Here is a 20,724-nt window from a genome sequence, read left to right on the forward strand (position 1 = left end):
AAATAATGTCCTCTCTATATAAGGTCCCACAGTTGACAGTGCATGTCAGAGCAAAAACCAAGCCATAAGTTAAGGAATTGTCCGTAGAGCTCCGAGACAGGATTGTGTCGAGGCACAGATCTGGGTAAGGGTACCAAAAAATGTCTGCAGCATTGAAGGTCCCCAAGAACGCAGTGGCCTCCATCATTCTTAAATGGAAATAGTTTGGAACCACCAAGACTCTTCCTAGAGCTAGCCGCCCGGCCAAACTGAGCAATCGGGGGAGAAGAGCATTGGTCAGGGAGGTGACCAAGAACCCGATGGTCACTATGACAGAGGTCCTTTGTGGAGATGGGAGAACCTTCCAGAAAGACAACCATCTCTGCAGCACCCCAACAATCAGGCCTTTATGGTAGAGTGGCCAGACGGAAGCCACTCCTCAGTAAAAGGCACATGACAGACCGCTTGGAGTTTGCCAAAAGGCACCTAAAGGACTCTCAGATCATGAGAAACAAGATTATTTTGTCAGATGAAACCAAGATTGAACTCTTTGGCCTGAATGCCAAGCATCACATCTGGAGGAAACCTGGCACCATCCCTACAGTGAAGCATGGTGGTGGCAGCATCATGCTATGGGGATGTATTTCAGCGGCAGGGACTGGGAGACTAGTCAGGATCGAAGGAAAGATGAACGGAGCAAAGAACAGAGAGATCCTTGATAAAAACCTGCTCCAGAGCGCTCAGGACCTCAGACTGGGGAAAAGGTTCACCTTCCAACAGGACAACGACCCTAAGCACACAGCCAAGACAACACAGGAGTGGCTTCTGGACAAGTCTCTGAATGTCCTTGAGTGGCCCAACTGGGCCCGGACTTGAACCCGATCTAACATCTCTGGAGAGACCTGAAAATAGTTGTGCAGCAATGCTCCCCATCCAACCTGACAGAGCTTGAGAGGATCTGCAGAGAAGAATGGGAGAAACTCCCCAAATACAGGTGCGCCAAGCTTGTAGCGTCATACCCAAGAAGACTCGATGCTGTAATCGCTGCCAACGGTGCTTCAACAAAGTACTGAGTAAAAGGTCTGAATACTTATGTAAATGTGATACGTTTTTTATTTTTAATAAATTTGCAAAAATAAAAACCTGTTTTTGCTTTGTCATTATGGGGCATTGTGTAGATAGATTAGGAAAAAATACCAATTGAATCAATTTTAGAATAAGGCTGTAATGTAACAAAATGTGGAAAAAGCCAAGGGGTCTGAATACTTTCCGAATGCACTGGATATTTAGTATATAATTGTGTGTGCTGATGTGACTGTTGTTCCTAGGGCTCGCTTGTGAATGACACATAGGTCTCAATGTGTCTCCCTGGTTTAATTAAACATTTAAAATCCATGTGATACCGTCAATTCAACAAGGTTATATACTTCCCCCCAGTGGTCAATTCAACAAGTTATATACCGCCCATTAGTGGTCAATTCAACAAGGTTATATACTGCCCCCTAGCTAACACAGCCAGGACTGAATTACACATTTGTTATTTTTTATTACATAAGATATGTTGTTTACAACAGTTGACAGAAGATGAATAGTACAATAAAAATACCCGGAAGCCTTCACAAGTTGTTTTTCATTGGTCACATTAAATGTACACAGTAGGGGGGGCACTAGAAACAAAGGTTTTACAAAAGTATTGCTATTTACAAATGTTCCTGTGACAACAACAAGTCAATAACAAGCACTTACAGCACAGCCCCCTTTCTAACTTCCTGTTAAGTCCTTGGGAATGACATTGAGGTGGGTGAGGAGGGCCACTCTAGCATGTCGTCTCTGCTGGTCTCACTCTGTTAAGTTGAGGTCCCTGGTGGTCCTCTGTAAGGCTCCTTCACGTCTCTGTCCTGTCACTATCGTCCTGTCCTGAACCCCTGGCTGTGGTCCCCAGGCCTCACTCTGAGCTCTCTGCCAGCATCCTGGTGAAGTGTAGAGCAGCAGGTTCCTGGGTCAGGTTGTGGAGGCTGTAGGCATGGCCTGTTGGACAACACAGGGAGGGGGTCAGTAACCATGGCCTGTTGGACAACACAGGGAGGGGGTCAGAAGGCATGGCCTGTTGGACAACACAGGGAGGGGGTCAGAAGGCATGGCCTGTTGGACAACACAGGGAGGGGGTCAGTAACCATGGCCTGTTGGACAACACAGGGAGGGGGTCAGAAGGCATGGCCTGTTGGACAACACAGGGAGGGGGTCAGAAGGCATGGCCTGTTGGACAACACAGGGAGGGGGTCAGAAGGCATGGCCTGTTGGACAACACAGGGAGGGGGTCAGAAGGCATGGCCTGTTGGACAACACAGGGAGGGGGTCAGAAGGCATGGCCTGTTGGACAACACAGGGAGGGGGTCAGTAACCATGGCCTGTTGGACAACACAGGGAGGGGGTCAGAAGGCATGGCCTGTTGGACAACACAGGGAGGGGGTCAGAAGGCATGGCCTGTTGGACAACACAGGGAGGGGGTCAGTAACCATGGCCTGTTGGACAACACAGGGAGGGGGTCAGAAGGCATGGCCTGTTGGACAACACAGGGAGGGGGTCAGAAGGCATGGCCTGTTGGACAACACAGGGAGGGGGTCAGAAGGTATGGCCTGTTGGACAACACAGGGAGGGGGTCAGAAGGCATGGCCTGTTGGACAACACAGGGAAGGGGTCAGAAGGCATGGCCTGTTGGACAACACAGGGAGGGGGTCAGAAGGCATGGCCTGTTGGACAACACAGGGAGGGGGTCAGTAACCATGGCCTGTTGGACAACACAGGGAAGGGGTCAGTAACCATGGCCTGTTGGACAACACAGGGAAGGGGTCAGAAGGCATGGCCTGTTGGACAACACAGGGAGGGGGTCAGAAGGCATGGCCTGTTGGACAACACAGGGAGGGGGTCAGAAGGCATGGCCTGTTGGACAACACAGGGAGGGGGTCAGAAGGCATGGCCTGTTGGACAACACAGGGAGGGGGTCAGAAGGCATGGCCTGTTGGACAACACAGGGAGGGGGTCAGAAGGTATGGCCTGTTGGACAACACAGGGAGGGGGTCAGAAGGCATGGCCTGTTGGACAACACAGGGAGGGGGTCAGAAGGCATGGCCTGTTGGACAACACAGGGAGGGGGTCAGAAGGCATGGCCTGTTGGACAACACAGGGAGGGGGTCAGAAGGCATGGCCTGTTGGACAACACAGGGAGGGGGTCAGAAGGCATGGCCTGTTGGACAACACAGGAGAGGGGTCAGAAGGTATGGCCTGTTGGACAACACAGGGAGGGGGTCAGAAGGCATGGCCTGTTGGACAACACAGGGAGGGGATCAGAAGGCATGGCCTGTTGGACAACACAGGGAAGGGGTCAGAAAGCATGGCCTGTTGGACAACACAGGGAAGGGGTCAGAAGGCATGGCCTGTTGGACAACACAGGGAAGGGGTCAGAAGGCATGGCCTGTTGGACAACACAGGGAGGGGGTCAGTAACCATGGCCTGTTGGACAACACAGGGAGGGGGTCAGAAGGCATGGCCTGTTGGACAACACAGGGAGGGGGTCAGAAGGCATGGCCTGTTGGACAACACAGGGAAGGGGTCAGAAGGCATGGCCTGTTGGACAACACAGGGAGGGGGTCAGAAGGCATGGCCTGTTGGACAACACAGGGAGGGGGTCAGAAGGCATGGCCTGTTGGACAACACAGGGAGGGGGTCAGAAGGCATGGCCTGTTGGACAACACAGGGAGGGGGTCAGAAGGCATGGCCTGTTGGACAACACAGGGAGGGGGTCAGAAGGCATGGCCTGTTGGACAACACAGGGAGGGGGTCAGAAGGCATGGCCTGTTGGACAACACAGGGAGGGGGTCAGAAGGCATGGCCTGTTGGACAACACAGGAGAGGGGTCAGAAGGCATGGCCTGTTGGACAACACAGGGAGGGGGTCAGAAGGCATGGCCTGTTGGACAACACAGGGAGGGGATCAGAAGGCATGGCCTGTTGGACAACACAGGGAAGGGGTCAGAAGGCATGGCCTGTTGGACAACACAGGGAAGGGGTCAGAAGGCATGGCCTGTTGGACAACACAGGGAAGGGGTCAGAAGGCATGGCCTGTTGGACAACACAGGGAGGGGGTCAGTAACCATGGCCTGTTGGACAACACAGGGAGGGGGTCAGAAGGCATGGCCTGTTGGACAACACAGGGAGGGGATCAGAAGGCATGGCCTGTTGGACAACACAGGGAGGGGGTCAGAAGGCATGGCCTGTTGGACAACACAGGGAGGGGGTCAGAAGGCATGGCCTGTTGGACAACACAGGGAAGGGGTCAGATGGCATGGCCTGTTGGACAACACAGGGAGGGGGTCAGTAACCATGGCCTGTTGGACAACACAGGGAGGGGGTCAGAAGGCATGGCCTGTTGGACAACACAGGGAGGGGGTCAGAAGGCATGGCCTGTTGGACAACACAGGGAGGGGGTCAGAAGGCATGGCCTGTTGGACAACACAGGGAGGGGGTCAGAAGGCATGGCCTGTTGGACAACACAGGGAGGGGGTCAGTAACCATGGCCTGTTGGACAACACAGGGAGGGGGTCAGAAGGCATGGCCTGTTGGACAACACAGGGAGGGGGTCAGTAACCATGGCCTGTTGGACAACACAGGGAGGGGGTCAGAAGGCATGGCCTGTTGGACAACACAGGGAGGGGGTCAGAAGGCATGGCCTGTTGGACAACACAGGGAGGGGGTCAGTAACCATGGCCTGTTGGACAACACAGGGAGGGGGTCAGAAGGCATGGCCTGTTGGACAACACAGGGAGGGGGTCAGAAGGCATGGCCTGTTGGACAACACAGGGAGGGGGTCAGAATGCATGGCCTGTTGGACAACACAGGGAGGGGGTCAGAAGGCATGGCCTGTTGGACAACACAGGGAGGGGGTCAGTAACCATGGCCTGTTGGACAACACAGGGAGGGGGTCAGAAGGCATGGCCTGTTGGACAACACAGGGAGGGGGTCAGTAACCATGGCCTGTTGGACAACACAGGGAGGGGGTCAGAAGGCATGGCCTGTTGGACAACACAGGGAGGGGGTCAGAAGGCATGGCCTGTTGGACAACACAGGGAGGGGGTCAGAATGCATGGCCTGTTGGACAACACAGGGAGGGGGTCAGAAGGCATGGCCTGTTGGACAACACAGGGAGGGGGTCAGTAACCATGGCCTGTTGGACAACACAGGGAGGGGGTCAGAAGGCATGGCCTGTTGGACAACACAGGGAGGGGGTCAGAAGGCATGGCCTGTTGGACAACACAGGGAGGGGGTCAGTAACCATGGCCTGTTGGACAACACAGGGAGGGGGTCAGAAGGCATGGCCTGTTGGACAACACAGGGAGGGGTCAGAAGGCATGGCCTGTTGGACAACACAGGGAAGGGGTCAGAAGGCATGGCCTGTTGGACAACACAGGGAGGGGTCAGAAGGCATGGCCTGTTGGACAACACAGGGAGGGGGTCAGTAACCATGGCCTGTTGGACAACACAGGGAGGGGGTCAGTAACCATGGCCTGTTGGACAACACAGGGAGGGGGTCAGTAACCATGGCCTGTTGGACAACACAGGGAAGGGGGTCAGTAACCATGGCCTGTTGGACAACACAGGGAGGGGGTCAGAAGGCATGGCCTGTTGGACAACACAGGGAGGGGGTCAGAAGGCATGGCCTGTTGGACAACACAGGGAGGGGGTCAGAAGGCATGGCCTGTTGGACAACACAGGGAGGGGTCAGTAACCATGGCCTGTTGGACAACACAGGGAAGGGGTCAGAAGGCATGGCCTGTTGGACAACACAGGGAGGGGTCAGAAGGCATGGCCTGTTGGACAACACAGGAGGGGGTCAGTAACCATGGCCTGTTGGACAACACAGGGAGGGGGTCAGTAACCATGGCCTGTTGGACAACACAGGGAGGGGGTCAGTAACCATGGCCTGTTGGACAACACAGGGAAGGGGTCAGTAACCATGGCCTGTTGGACAACACAGGGAGGGGGTCAGAAGGCATGGCCTGTTGGACAACACAGGGAGGGGGTCAGAAGGCATGGCCTGTTGGACAACACAGGGAGGGGGTCAGAAGGCATGGCCTGTTGGACAACACAGGGAAGGGGGTCAGAAGGCATGGCCTGTTGGACAACACAGGGAAGGGGTCAGTAACCATGGCCTGTTGGACAACACAGGGAAGGGGTCAGAAGGCATGGCCTGTTGGACAACACAGGGAGGGGGTCAGAAGGCATTGCCTGTTGGACAACACAGGGAGGGGGTCAGAAGGCATGGCCTGTTGGACAACACAGGGAAGGGGGTCAGAAGCATGGCCTGTTGGACAACACAGGGAGGGGGTCAGAAGGCATGGCCTGTTGGACAACACAGGGAGGGGGTCAGAAGGCATGGCCTGTTGGACAACACAGGGAAGGGGTCAGAAGCCATGGCCTGTTGGACAACACAGGGAGGGGGTCAGAAGGCATGGCCTGTTGGACAACACAGGGAGGGGGTCAGAAGGCATGGCCTGTTGGACAACACAGGGAGGGGGTCAGAAGGCATGGCCTGTTGGACAACACAGGAGGGGATCAGAAGGCATGGCCTGTTGACAACACAGGGAGGGGGTCAGAAGGCATGGCCTGTTGGACAACACAGGGAGGGGATCAGAAGGCATGGCCTGTTGGACAACACAGGGAGGGGGTCAGAAGGCATGGCCTGTTGGACAACACAGGGAGGGGGTCAGAAGGCATGGCCTGTTGGACAACAAAGGGAGGGGGTCAGAAGGCATGGCCTGTTGGAAAACACAGGGAGGGGATCAGAAGGCATGGCCTGTTGGACAACACAGGGAGGGGGTCAGAAGGCATGGCCTGTTGGACAACACAGGGAGGGGGGTCAGAAGGCATGGCCTGTTGGACAACACAGGGAGGGATCAGAAGGCATGGCCTGTTGGACAACACAGGGAGGGGGTCAGTAACCATGGCCTGTTGGACAACACAGGGAGGGGTCAGTAACCATAGCCTGTTGGACAACACAGGGAGGGGGTCAGAAGGCATGGCCTGTTGGACAACACAGGGAGGGGGTCAGAAGGCATGGCCTGTTGGACAACACAGGGAGGGGGTCAGAAGGCATGGCCTGTTGGACAACACAGGGAAGGGGTCAGAAGGCATGGCCTGTTGGACAACACAGGGAGGGGGTCAGAAGGCATGGCCTGTTGGACAACACAGGGAGGGGGTCAGAAGGCATGGCCTGTTGGACAACACAGGGAGGGGGTCAGAAGGCATGGCCTGTTGGACAACACAGGGAAGGGGTCAGAAGGCATGGCCTGTTGGACAACACAGGGAGGGGTCAGAAGGCATGGCCTGTTGGACAACACAGGGAGGGGGTCAGAAGCATGGCCTGTTGGACAACACAGGGAGGGGGTCAGAAGGCATGGCCTGTTGGACAACACAGGGAGGGGGTCAGAAGGCATGGCCTGTTGGACAACACAGGGAGGGGGTCAGAAGGCATGGCCTGTTGGACAACACAGGGAGGGGGTCAGAAGGCATGGCCTGTTGGACAACACAGGGAGGGGGTCAGAAGGCATGGCCTGTTGGACAACACAGGAGAGGGGTCAGAAGGCATGGCCTGTTGGACAACACAGGGAGGGGGTCAGAAGGCATGGCCTGTTGGACAACACAGGGAGGGGATCAGAAGGCATGGCCTGTTGGACAACACAGGGAAGGGGTCAGAAGGCATGGCCTGTTGGACAACACAGGGAAGGGGTCAGAAGGCATGGCCTGTTGGACAACACAGGGAAGGGGTCAGAAGGCATGGCCTGTTGGACAACACAGGGAGGGGGTCAGTAACCATGGCCTGTTGGACAACACAGGGAGGGGGTCAGAAGGCATGGCCTGTTGGACAACACAGGGAGGGGGTCAGAAGGCATGGCCTGTTGGACAACACAGGGAGGGGGTCAGAAGGCATGGCCTGTTGGACAACACAGGGAGGGGGTCAGAAGGCATGGCCTGTTGGACAACACAGGGAAGGGGTCAGAAGGCATGGCCTGTTGGACAACACAGGGAGGGGGTCAGTAACCATGGCCTGTTGGACAACACAGGGAGGGGGTCAGAAGGCATGGCCTGTTGGACAACACAGGGAGGGGGTCAGAAGGCATGGCCTGTTGGACAACACAGGGAGGGGGTCAGAAGGCATGGCCTGTTGGACAACACAGGGAGGGGGTCAGTAACCATGGCCTGTTGGACAACACAGGGAGGGGGTCAGAAGGCATGGCCTGTTGGACAACACAGGGAGGGGGTCAGTAACCATGGCCTGTTGGACAACACAGGGAGGGGGTCAGAAGGCATGGCCTGTTGGACAACACAGGGAGGGGGTCAGAAGGCATGGCCTGTTGGACAACACAGGGAGGGGGTCAGTAACCATGGCCTGTTGGACAACACAGGGAGGGGGTCAGAAGGCATGGCCTGTTGGACAACACAGGGAGGGGGTCAGAAGGCATGGCCTGTTGGACAACACAGGGAGGGGGTCAGAATGCATGGCCTGTTGGACAACACAGGGAGGGGGTCAGAAGGCATGGCCTGTTGGACAACACAGGGAGGGGGTCAGTAACCATGGCCTGTTGGACAACACAGGGAGGGGGTCAGAAGGCATGGCCTGTTGGACAACACAGGGAGGGGGTCAGTAACCATGGCCTGTTGGACAACACAGGGAGGGGGTCAGAAGGCATGGCCTGTTGGACAACACAGGGAGGGGGTCAGAAGGCATGGCCTGTTGGACAACACAGGGAGGGGGTCAGAATGCATGGCCTGTTGGACAACACAGGGAGGGGGTCAGAAGGCATGGCCTGTTGGACAACACAGGGAGGGGGTCAGTAACCATGGCCTGTTGGACAACACAGGGAGGGGGTCAGAAGGCATGGCCTGTTGGACAACACAGGGAGGGGGTCAGAAGGCATGGCCTGTTGGACAACACAGGGAGGGGGTCAGTAACCATGGCCTGTTGGACAACACAGGGAGGGGGTCAGAAGGCATGGCCTGTTGGACAACACAGGGAGGGGTCAGAAGGCATGGCCTGTTGGACAACACAGGGAAGGGGTCAGAAGGCATGGCCTGTTGGACAACACAGGGAGGGGTCAGAAGGCATGGCCTGTTGGACAACACAGGGAGGGGGTCAGTAACCATGGCCTGTTGGACAACACAGGGAGGGGGTCAGTAACCATGGCCTGTTGGACAACACAGGGAGGGGGTCAGTAACCATGGCCTGTTGGACAACACAGGGAAGGGGTCAGTAACCATGGCCTGTTGGACAACACAGGGAGGGGGTCAGAAGGCATGGCCTGTTGGACAACACAGGGAGGGGGTCAGAAGGCATGGCCTGTTGGACAACACAGGGAGGGGGTCAGTAACCATGGCCTGTTGGACAACACAGGGAGGGGGTCAGTAACCATGGCCTGTTGGACAACACAGGGAAGGGGTCAGAAGGCATGGCCTGTTGGACAACACAGGGAGGGGTCAGAAGGCATGGCCTGTTGGACAACACAGGGAGGGGGTCAGTAACCATGGCCTGTTGGACAACACAGGGAGGGGGTCAGTAACCATGGCCTGTTGGACAACACAGGGAGGGGGTCAGTAACCATGGCCTGTTGGACAACACAGGGAAGGGGTCAGTAACCATGGCCTGTTGGACAACACAGGGAGGGGGTCAGAAGGCATGGCCTGTTGGACAACACAGGGAGGGGGTCAGAAGGCATGGCCTGTTGGACAACACAGGGAGGGGGTCAGAAGGCATGGCCTGTTGGACAACACAGGGAAGGGGTCAGAAGGCATGGCCTGTTGGACAACACAGGGAAGGGGTCAGTAACCATGGCCTGTTGGACAACACAGGGAAGGGGTCAGAAGGCATGGCCTGTTGGACAACACAGGGAGGGGGTCAGAAGGCATGGCCTGTTGGACAACACAGGGAGGGGGTCAGAAGGCATGGCCTGTTGGACAACACAGGGAAGGGGTCAGAAGGCATGGCCTGTTGGACAACACAGGGAGGGGGTCAGAAGGCATGGCCTGTTGGACAACACAGGGAGGGGGTCAGAAGGCATGGCCTGTTGGACAACACAGGGAAGGGGTCAGTAACCATGGCCTGTTGGACAACACAGGGAGGGGGTCAGAAGGCATGGCCTGTTGGACAACACAGGGAGGGGGTCAGAAGGCATGGCCTGTTGGACAACACAGGGAGGGGGTCAGAAGGCATGGCCTGTTGGACAACACAGGGAGGGGATCAGAAGGCATGGCCTGTTGGACAACACAGGGAGGGGGTCAGAAGGCATGGCCTGTTGGACAACACAGGGAGGGGATCAGAAGGCATGGCCTGTTGGACAACACAGGGAGGGGGTCAGAAGGCATGGCCTGTTGGACAACACAGGGAGGGGGTCAGAAGGCATGGCCTGTTGGACAACAAAGGGAGGGGGTCAGAAGGCATGGCCTGTTGGACAACACAGGGAAGGGGTCAGAATGCATGGCCTGTTGGACAACACAGGGAGGGGGTCAGAAGGCATGGCCTGTTGGACAACACAGGGAGGGGATCAGAAGGCATGGCCTGTTGGACAACACAGGGAGGGGGTCAGAAGGCATGGCCTGTTGGACAACACAGGGAGGGGATCAGAAGGCATGGCCTGTTGGACAACACAGGGAGGGGGTCAGAAGGCATGGCCTGTTGGACAACACAGGGAGGGGGTCAGAAGGTATGGCCTGTTGGACAACAAAGGGAGGGGGTCAGAAGGCATGGCCTGTTGGACAACACAGGGAGGGGATCAGAAGGCATGGCCTGTTGGACAACACAGGGAGGGGGTCAGAAGGCATGGCCTGTTGGACAACACAGGGAGGGGGTCAGAAGGCATGGCCTGTTGGACAACACAGGGAGGGGATCAGAAGGCATGGCCTGTTGGACAACACAGGGAGGGGGTCAGTAACCATGGCCTGTTGGACAACACAGGGAGGGGGTCAGTAACCATGGCCTGTTGGACAACACAGGGAGGGGGTCAGAAGGCATGGCCTGTTGGACAACACAGGGAGGGGGTCAGAAGGCATGGCCTGTTGGACAACACAGGGAGGGGGTCAGAAGGCATGGCCTGTTGGACAACACAGGGAGGGGGTCAGAAGGCATGGCCTGTTGGACAACACAGGGAGGGGGTCAGTAACCATGGCCTGTTGGACAACACAGGGAGGGGGTCAGTAACCATGGCCTGTTGGACAACACAGGGAAGGGGTCAGTAACCATGGCCTGTTGGACAACACAGGGAAGGGGTCAGACGGCATGGCCTGTTGGACAACACAGGGAGGGGGTCAGAAGGCATGGCCTGTTGGACAACACAGGGAGGGGGTCAGAAGGCATGGCCTGTTGGACAACACAGGGAGGGGGTCAGAAGGCATGGCCTGTTGGACAACACAGGGAGGGGGTCAGTAACCATGGCCTGTTGGACAACACAGGGAGGGGGTCAGTAACCATGGCCTGTTGGACAACACAGGGAGGGGGTCAGAAGGCATGGCCTGTTGGACAACACAGGGAGGGGGTCAGTAACCATGGCCTGTTGGACAACACAGGGAGGGGGTCAGTAACCATGGCCTGTTGGACAACACAGGGAAGGGGTCAGTAACCATGGCCTGTTGGACAACACAGGGAGGGGGTCAGTAACCATGGCCTGTTGGACAACACAGGGAGGGGGTCAGAAGGCATGGCCTGTTGGACAACACAGGGAAGGGGTCAGTAACCATGGCCTGTTGGACAACACAGGGAGGGGGTCAGAAGGCATGGCCTGTTGGACAACACAGGGAGGGGGTCAGTAACCATGGCCTGTTGGACAACACAGGGAAGAGCTCAGTAACCATGGCCTGTTGGACAACACAGGGAGGGGGTCAGAAGGCATGGCCTGTTGGACAACACAGGGAAGGGGTCAGAAGGCATGGCCTGTTGGACAACACAGGGAGGGGGTCAGTAACCATGGCCTGTTGGACAACACAGGGAGGGGGTCAGTAACCATGGCCTGTTGGACAACACAGGGAGGGGGTCAGAAGGCATGGCCTGTTGGACAACACAGGGAAGGGGTCAGTAACCATGGCCTGTTGGACAACACAGGGAGGGGGTCAGTAACCATGGCCTGTTGGACAACACAGGGAGGGGGTCAGAAGGCATGGCCTGTTGGACAACACAGGGAAGGGGTCAGTAACCATGGCCTGTTGGACAACACAGGGAGGGGGTCAGAAGGCATGGCCTGTTGGACAACACAGGGAAGGGGTCAGTAACCATGGCCTGTTGGACAACACAGGGAGGGGGTCAGTAACCATGGCCTGTTGGACAACACAGGGAAGGGGTCAGTAACCATGGCCTGTTGGACAACACAGGGAGGGGGTCAGTAACCATGGCCTGTTGGACAACACAGGGAGGGGGTCAGAAGGCATGGCCTGTTGGACAACACAGGGAAGGGGTCAGTAACCATGGCCTGTTGGACAACACAGGAAGGGGGTCAGTAACCATGGCCTGTTGGACAACACAGGGAGGGGGTCAGAAGGCATGGCCTGTTGGAAAACACAGGGAAGGGGTCAGTAACCATGGCCTGTTGGACAACACAGGGAGGGGGTCAGAAGGCATGGCCTGTTGGACAACACAGGGAAGGGGTCAGTAACCATGGCCTGTTGGACAACACAGGGAGGGGGTCAGTAACCATGGCCTGTTGGACAACACAGGGAGGGGGTCAGAAGGCATGGCCTGTTGGACAACACAGGGAGGGGGTCAGAAGGCATGGCCTGTTGGACAACACAGGGAAGGGGTCAGTAACCATGGCCTGTTGGACAACACAGGGAGGGGGTCAGAAGGCATGGCCTGTTGGACAACACAGGGAAGGGGTCAGTAACCATGGCCTGTTGGACAACACAGGGAGGGGGTCAGTAACCATGGCCTGTTGGACAACACAGGGAGGGGGTCAGTAACCATGGCCTGTTGGACAACACAGGGAGGGGGTCAGAAGGCATGGCCTGTTGGACAACACAGGGAGGGGGTCAGTAACCATGGCCTGTTGGACAACACAGGGAGGGGGTCAGTAACCATGGCCTGTTGGACAACACAGGGAAGGGGTCAGTAACCATGGCCTGTTGGACAACACAGGGAGGGGGTCAGAAGGCATGGCCTGTTGGACAACACAGGGAAGGGGTCAGAAGGCATGGCCTGTTGGACAATACAGGGAGGGGGTCAGAAGGCATGGCCTGTTGGACAACACAGGGAGGGGGTCAGAAGGCATGGCCTGTTGGACAACACAGGGAGGGGGTCAGAAGGCATGGCCTGTTGGACAACACAGGGAGGGGATCAGAAGGCATGGCCTGTTGGACAACACAGGGAGGGGGTCAGAAGGCATGGCCTGTTGGACAACACAGGGAGGGGGTCAGAAGGCATGGCCTGTTGGACAACACAGGGAGGGGATCAGAAGGCATGGCCTGTTGGACAACACAGGGAGGGGATCAGAAGGCATGGCCTGTCCTGGGTTCTAACTCACCACATGGGACCATGAAGGTCTGTCCTGGGTTATAATGGTTCTCTTTGCCGTTGATCGTCACAGTCACTGAGCTGGTTAGGAGGTTATACACCTGGAACAACACCACACAGATGGTTAGGAGGTTATACACCTGGAACAACACCACACAGCTGGTTAGGAGGTTATACACCTGGAACAACACCACACAGATGGTTAGGAGGTTATACACCTGGAACAACAACACACAGCTGGTTAGGAGGTTATACACCTGGAACAACAACACACAGCTGGTTAGGAGGTTATACACCTGGAACAACAACACACAGCTGGTTAGGAGGTTATACACCTGGAACAACAACACACAGCTGGTTAGGAGGTTATACACCTGGAACAACAGCACACAGCTGGTTAGGAGGTTATACACCTGGAACAACAACACACAGCTGGTTAGGAGGTTATACACCTGGAACAACAGCACACAGCTGGTTAGGAGGTTATACACCTGGAACAACAGCACACAGCTGGTTAGGAGGTTATATATCCTGGAACAACAGCACACAGCTGGTTAGGAGGTTATATATCCTGGAACAACAGCACACAGCTGGTTAGGAGGTTATACACCTGGAACAACAGCCTGCTGTTCGATCAGCCTACTGATCCATCAGCCTGCTATTCGATCAGCCTACTGATCCATCAGCCTGCTATTCAATCAGCCTACTGATCCAATCTTATTGAGCAGAATAAAAACAAATTTAAAAAAGGGAGGACGGCCTAGCAGTGATGAATTTAAGAACTTCTTCCAAGAAAAGATCATGATCATTAGAAAACAAATTGTGGACATTCTTTTAATATGCGTATTTCTGCAAAACGCTGTTGTCCTGAGTCTGCACAGAACTGCCTACAGGACCCTATTCCAACTAAACTACTGAAAGAGCTACTTCCTGTGCTTGGCCCTCCTATGTTGAACATAATAAATGCTCCCTATCCACTGGATGTGAACCAAACTCACTAAAAGTGGCAGTAATAAAGCCTCTCCTGAAAAAGCCAAACCTTGACCAGGAAAATTAAAATATCAGCCCTCTATATTGAATATGGAAAATCTCTCCCTCCCTCCCTCTCTCCCTCCCTCCCTCTCTCCCTCTCTAGCATTGGGACAGTATAGATGTTTGAAACCTGACCATGGAACATTACTTCAAATAATGAGGCAAGTTTTGCCTTGCTTCAACGTAGCCTAAATCCATCCATAGAAACGGAGGCGATGATTTTAGAAAGACTTCCTCGTGCCATTACCAGCTTTTCTTTCCTGTTCGATTGTTTTTCATATCAACTTTTTTTCGTTGTCCAGAAGCCAAAGGCAGTTTCCTAGTCATATTAGCAACCCATCCTAGTTGTTGCCATTAGATTCTAAGTTTCTAACTGAGATTTTCATCTCTGTCATATATGGAACCGCTCGCATTACCGTCTCCCGAGTGGCGCAGTGGTCTGAGGTTCTGGTTCGAATCCAGGCTCTGTCGTAGCCGGCTGTCATATATGGAACCGCTCGCATTAGGTGTCCTGTTTAGAACAGTGTTTTCCTGCTAATTGCATTTTGGCAAATGTTAGAAAATTACATACATTTTACATTCACGTCATTTAGCAGACGCTCTTATCCAGAGTGACTTACAAAATGGTGCATTCACCCTATAGCCAGTGGGATAACCACTTTACAATGTTTTTTTTTTTTTTTTTTTGGGGGGGGGTAAAGAGGGGTAGAAGGATTACTTTATCCTATCCCAGGTATTCCTTAAAGAGGTGGGGTTTCAAGTGTCTCCGGAAGGGGGTCAGTGACTCCGCTGTCCTGGCGTCGTGAGGGAGCTTGTTCCACCATTGGGGTGCCAGAGCAGCGAACAGTTTTGACTGGGCTGAGCGGGAACTATGCTTCTGTAGAGGTAGGGGAGCTAGCAGGCCAGAGGTGGATGAACGCAATGCCCTCGTTTGGGTGTAGGGACTGATCAGAGCCTGAAGGTACGGAGGTGCCGTTCCCCTCACAGCTCCGTAGGCAAGCACCATGGTCTTGTAACGGATGCGAGCTTCAACTGGAAGCCAGTGGAGTGTGCGGAGGAGCGGGGTGACGTGAGATAACTTGGGAAGGTTGAACACCAGACGGGCTGCAGCATTCTGGATAAGTTTAATGGCACAGACAGGGAGCCCAGCCAACAGCGAGTTGCAGTAATCCAGACGGGAGATGACAAGTGCCTGGATTAGGACCTGTGCCGCTTCCTGTGTAAGGCAGGGTCGTACTCTCCGAATGTTGTAGAGCATGAACCTACAGGATCGGGTCACCGCCTTGATGTTAGCGGAGAATGACAGAGTGTTGTCCAGGGTCACGCCAAGGCTCTTTGCACTCTGGGAGGAGGACACAACGGAGTTGTCAACCGTGATGGCGAGATCATGGAACGGGCAGTCCTTCCCCGGGAGGAAGAGCAGCTCCGTCTTGCCAAGGTTCAGCTTGAGGTGGTGATCCGTCATCCATACTGATATGTCTGCCAGACATGCAGAGATGCGATTCGCCACCTGGTTATCAGAAGGGGGAAAGAAGAAGATTAGTTGTGTGTCGTCTGAGTAGCAATGATAGGAGAGGCCATGTGAGGATATGACAGAGCCAAGTGACTTGGTGTATAGCGAGAATAGGAGAGGGCCTAGAACTGAGCCCTGGGGGACACCAGTGGTGAGAGCACGTGGTGCGGAGACAGATTCTCGCCACGCCACTTGGAAGGAGCGACCGGTCAGGTAGGACGCAATCCAAGAGTGAGCCGCGCCGGAGATGCCCAGCTCGGAGAGGGTGGAGAGGAGGATCTGATGGTTCACAGTATCAAAGGCAGCGGATAGGTCTAGAAGGATAAGAGCAGAGGAGAGAGAGTTAGCTTTAGCAGTGCGGACAGCCTCTGTGACACAGAGAAGAGCAGTCTCAGTTGAATGACCAGTCTTGAAACCTGACTGGTTTGGATCAAGAAGGTAATTCTGAGAGAGATAGCAGGAGAGTTGGCTAAAGACGGCACGCTCAAGAGTTTTGGAGAGAAAAGAAAGAAGGGATACTGGTCTGTAGTTGTTGACATCGGAGGGATCGAGTGTTGGTTTTTTGAGAAGGGGTGCAACTCTCGCTCTCTTGAAGACGGAAGGGACATAGCCAGCGGTCAAGGATGAGTTGATCAGCGAGGTAAGGGAGAAGGTCACCGGAGATGGTCTGGAGAAGAGAGGAGGGGATAGGGTCAAGCGGGCAGGTTTTTGGGCGGCCGGCCGTCACAAGTCGCAAGATTTTATCTGGAGAGAGAGGGGAGAAAGAAGTCAAAGCATAGGGTAGGGCAGTCTGAGCAGGATCAGCAGTGTCATTTGACTTAACAAACGAGGATCGGATGTCGTCAACCTTCTTTTCAAAATGGTTGACGAAGTCATCCACAGAGAGGGAGGAGGGAGGGGGAGGAGGAGGAGGATTCAGCAGGGAGGAGAAGGTGGCAAAGAGCTTCCTAGGGTTAGAGGCAGATGCTTGGAATTTAGAGTGGTAGAAAGTGGCTTTAGCAGCAGAAACAGATGAAGAACATGTAGAGAGGAGGGAGTGAAAAGATGCCAGGTCCGCAGGGAGTCTAGTTTTCCTCCATTTCCACTCAGCTGCCCGGAGCCCTCTTCTGTGAGCTCGCAATGAGTCAAGCCACGGAGCTGGAGGGTAGGACCGAGCCGGCCGGGAGGATAGGGGACATTGAGAGTCAAAGGATGCAGAAAGGGAGGAGAGGAGGGTTGAGGAGGCAGAATCAGGAGATTGGAGGGAGAAGGATTGAGCAGAGGGAAGAGATGATAGGATGGAAGAGGAGAGAGTAGCGGGAGAGAGAGAGCGAAGGTTGCGACGGCGCATTACCATCTGAGTAGGGGCAGAGTGAGTAGTGTTGGAGGAGAGCGAGAGAGAAAAGGATACAAAGTAGTGGTCGGAGACATGGAGGGGAGTTGCAGTGAGATTAGTAGAAGAACAGCATCTAGAAAAGATGAGGTCAAGCGTATTGCCTGCCTTGTGAGTAGGGGGGGGGGGGCGGTGAGAGGGTGAGGTCAAAAGAGGAGGAGTGGAAAGGAGGCGGCAGAGAGAAATGAGTCAAAGGTAGACGTAGGGAGGTTGAAGTCCCCCAGAACTGTGAGGGGTGAGCCATCCTCAGGAAAGGAACTTATCAAGGCGTTAAGCTAATTGATGAACTCTCCAAGGGAACCTGGAGGGCGATAAATGACAAGGATGTTAAGCTTGAATGGGCTAGTGACTGTGACAGCATGGAATTCAAATGAGGAGATAGACAGATGGGTCAGGGGAAAAAGAGAGAATGTCCACTTGGGAGAGATGAGGATTCCTGTGCCACCACCCCGCTGACCAGATGCTCTCTGGGTATGCGAGAACACATGGTCAGACGAAGAGAGAGCAGTAGGAGTAGCAGTGTTTTCAGTGGTAATCCATGTTTCCGTCAGCGCCAAGAAGTCGAGGGACTGGAGGGTAGCATAGACTGAGATGAACTCTGCCTTGTTGGCCGCAGAACAGCAGTTCCAGAGGCTGCCTGAGACCTGGAACTCCACGTGGGTCGTGCGTGCAGGGACCACCAGGTTAGAGAGGCAGCAAAATTACATTTTATTAGCTGCTTCATTACATGAGTTGCATGTTCAATAATAGGCTATAGCCTTTTAACTGTAAGACTATAGGCTTACTATTGTTGCATGTTTCCATTAAGCTGTTAACCTCTACGGGATCGGTGTCCCGTATACGGGACGGTTGAGCTAACATGCGCTAATGTGGTTAGCATGACTGTTGTAAGTAACAGCAAACTTTCCAGGACATAGACATGTCTTATATGGGCAGAAAGCTTACAATATTGTTAATCTAACTGCACTGTCCAATTTATAGTAGCTATTACAGTGAAAAAATACCATGCTATTGTTTGAGGAGAGTGCACAACAACAAAAAACTTATCACGGCAACTGCTTTGATACATTCACCTATGAAGTTAAATAATGTACTTACATTCAGTAATCTTGCTCTGATTTGTCATCCTAAGGGTCCCAAAGATAAAATGTAGCATAGTTTTGTTCGATAAAATAAATTTTTATATTCAAATGTAGGAACTGGGTTCTACAGTTTGAACCCCTGCTGTCTCTGGCTCCACACCCACCCCGCCCGGCCATCTAGATGTGTGAAAGTTAGTGTATAAGCTAATGATCCATCATGTATGACATTCCTGGGAGTGTGTAAACTTACAAACATGATATGGTAATACAAAATGCATGTTCTCTATAGTTATGTACTTGGAAATGTATCAATTACATTTCCAAGTACATAATAGTCCAGTATTGCAATGCTTCACTGGATCAATCTGAAACTTCACACACTGCTGCCATCTGTTGGCCAAAATCTAAATTGCACCTAAACTGCAATATTATATTGTGGCCTTTCTCTTGCATTTCAAAGATGGAACAAAAAACACAAAAATGCATATTTTTTTGTTTGTATTATCTTTTACCAGATCTAATGTGTTATATTCTCCTACATTAATTTCACAGTTACAAACTTCAAAGTGTTTCCTTTCAAATCGTATCAAGAATATGCATAGCCTTGCTTCAGGTCCTGAGCTACAGGCAGTTAGATTTGGGTATGTCATTTTAGGCGAAAATTGAAAAGAAAGGGTCCGATCCATAAGAGGTTAATTAATGAAACATTTCCGTTCCTTGCATGCATACTGTTAGGCAAATCAGTTTGTTGTCCGGTTAATGAGGGTCGGTTCGCCAGCAGCAACATTTACCGAAATGTGCATCCCTATTTCAAACTTATGGGCGACTCACGATATATCACTAGATTTTAAAAGTTCTCTCTGAATAAGTTTTGTTGCACAATTAAAAAGGTCAAAACACAAAATTATACCTAAATATAAGCCTTCCACAGCCACACTAATAATTACATTATTTTATCAAAATAGTTTAACCTTTTTTTGCAATAATCACTATTCTGGCTTTCATGTCTGTCTATGAAAATTCCCTTTTTGTAACAAATTGAATCAGAACTATCCACAACGCACATTCACTAATAATGACCAACATCTTGTAGCAGTCATTATAGAAAATTAACACGGGTCTCATAAACAAATCTCTCAAGCACAAGCCCACGTGTTAGTGATTAGCCAGCTAATCTTTATATTTAAAGGCAAGCCAACTTGGATCTATTTGCTTGCTAAGACGGTAGAACAGTTGAACTGTTATGAACATACCCTCCTGGCCGCCTCCAATTGTTTGAACACCTGTTCACTTTAAGATATTGAAATCAAGTAGCCTACCTGGATAAGATGCTTATTTCTCAGAATAACAACAAGTTGCCAATTCCTTATATAAATGCGTATTTTTGTGCTCATTGCACATTTATAACACACAGACTAGACAGCTGACAGTCTGTGGCTAGATTGCTGCTAGCTGTACTGAGCATTACTTTGCCACATGTTCATTGACACTCTCGTTTTAGTCTGCTCTGTTCTACATGTTGGAAGTTGAGACATAAAAAGGCTGTTATAAAGGTTAAGTTCTCCTCTATTCCAGTAAAATAATGTCTCTGTGTTTGTGTCCATATGACCGATTCTGTTGGACCAAACCTCAAATGCAAATAGCGAGTTTAAACAAATCAAATCAAATTTTATTTGTTAAATTTTTCGTAAACAACAAGTGTAGATTTACAGTGAAATGCTTACTTACGGGCCCTTCCCAACAATGCAGAGAGAATTGTTTTTATAAATATTAACACGAGCCGGGGGAGGGGCTTGGTGTCTGTGGAGTGTTAAAGAGGAGGGGCTTGGTGTCTGTGGAGTGTTAAGGAGGAGGGGCTTGGTGTCTGTGGAGTGTTAAGGAGGAGGGGCTTGGTGTCTGTGGAGTGTTAAGGAGGAGGGGCTTGGTGTCTTTGGAGTGATATAGGCATTTGGAACATCGCTCTAAAACATTCATTCGATATATTGCCCAGCCCTACACTCATTCTGATATGACGTATCTGACATCACTCTGAACTGATATTCTAATTCTGATATGATAAACACTATATATACAGCAGTATGTGGACACCCCATCAAATGAGTGGATTTGGCCATTTCAGCCACATCCGTTGCTGACAGGTGTATAAAATCGAGCACACAGCCATGCAATCTCCATAGACAAACATTATCAGTAGAATGGCCTTA

At 52.9% G+C, this 20,724-nt stretch overlaps 1 protein-coding gene across 1 annotated transcript in view; it reads right to left on the minus strand.

Moving 5' to 3' along the window:
- Nucleotides 1-1,075: 1,075 nt before the first annotated feature.
- The window catches only part of LOC311144686 (uncharacterized protein), a 76,985-nt gene continuing 57,336 nt past the window's right edge, over nucleotides 1,076-20,724 (minus strand). Inside the window, exons 15-16 of the mRNA XM_084180769.1 lie at nucleotides 13,532-13,622; nucleotides 1,076-2,007 (exon numbers count right to left, since the gene is read on the minus strand). Coding sequence (XP_084036895.1) covers nucleotides 1,925-2,007; nucleotides 13,532-13,622 — 174 coding nt within the window. The 3' untranslated portion in view covers nucleotides 1,076-1,924. The remainder of the gene's footprint in view (nucleotides 2,008-13,531; nucleotides 13,623-20,724) is intronic.

The sequence above is a fragment of the Coregonus lavaretus genome (genome assembly GCF_964263955.1).
Source record: "Coregonus lavaretus genome assembly, chromosome: 2".
Classification (NCBI taxonomy): domain Eukaryota; kingdom Metazoa; phylum Chordata; class Actinopteri; order Salmoniformes; family Salmonidae; genus Coregonus; species Coregonus lavaretus.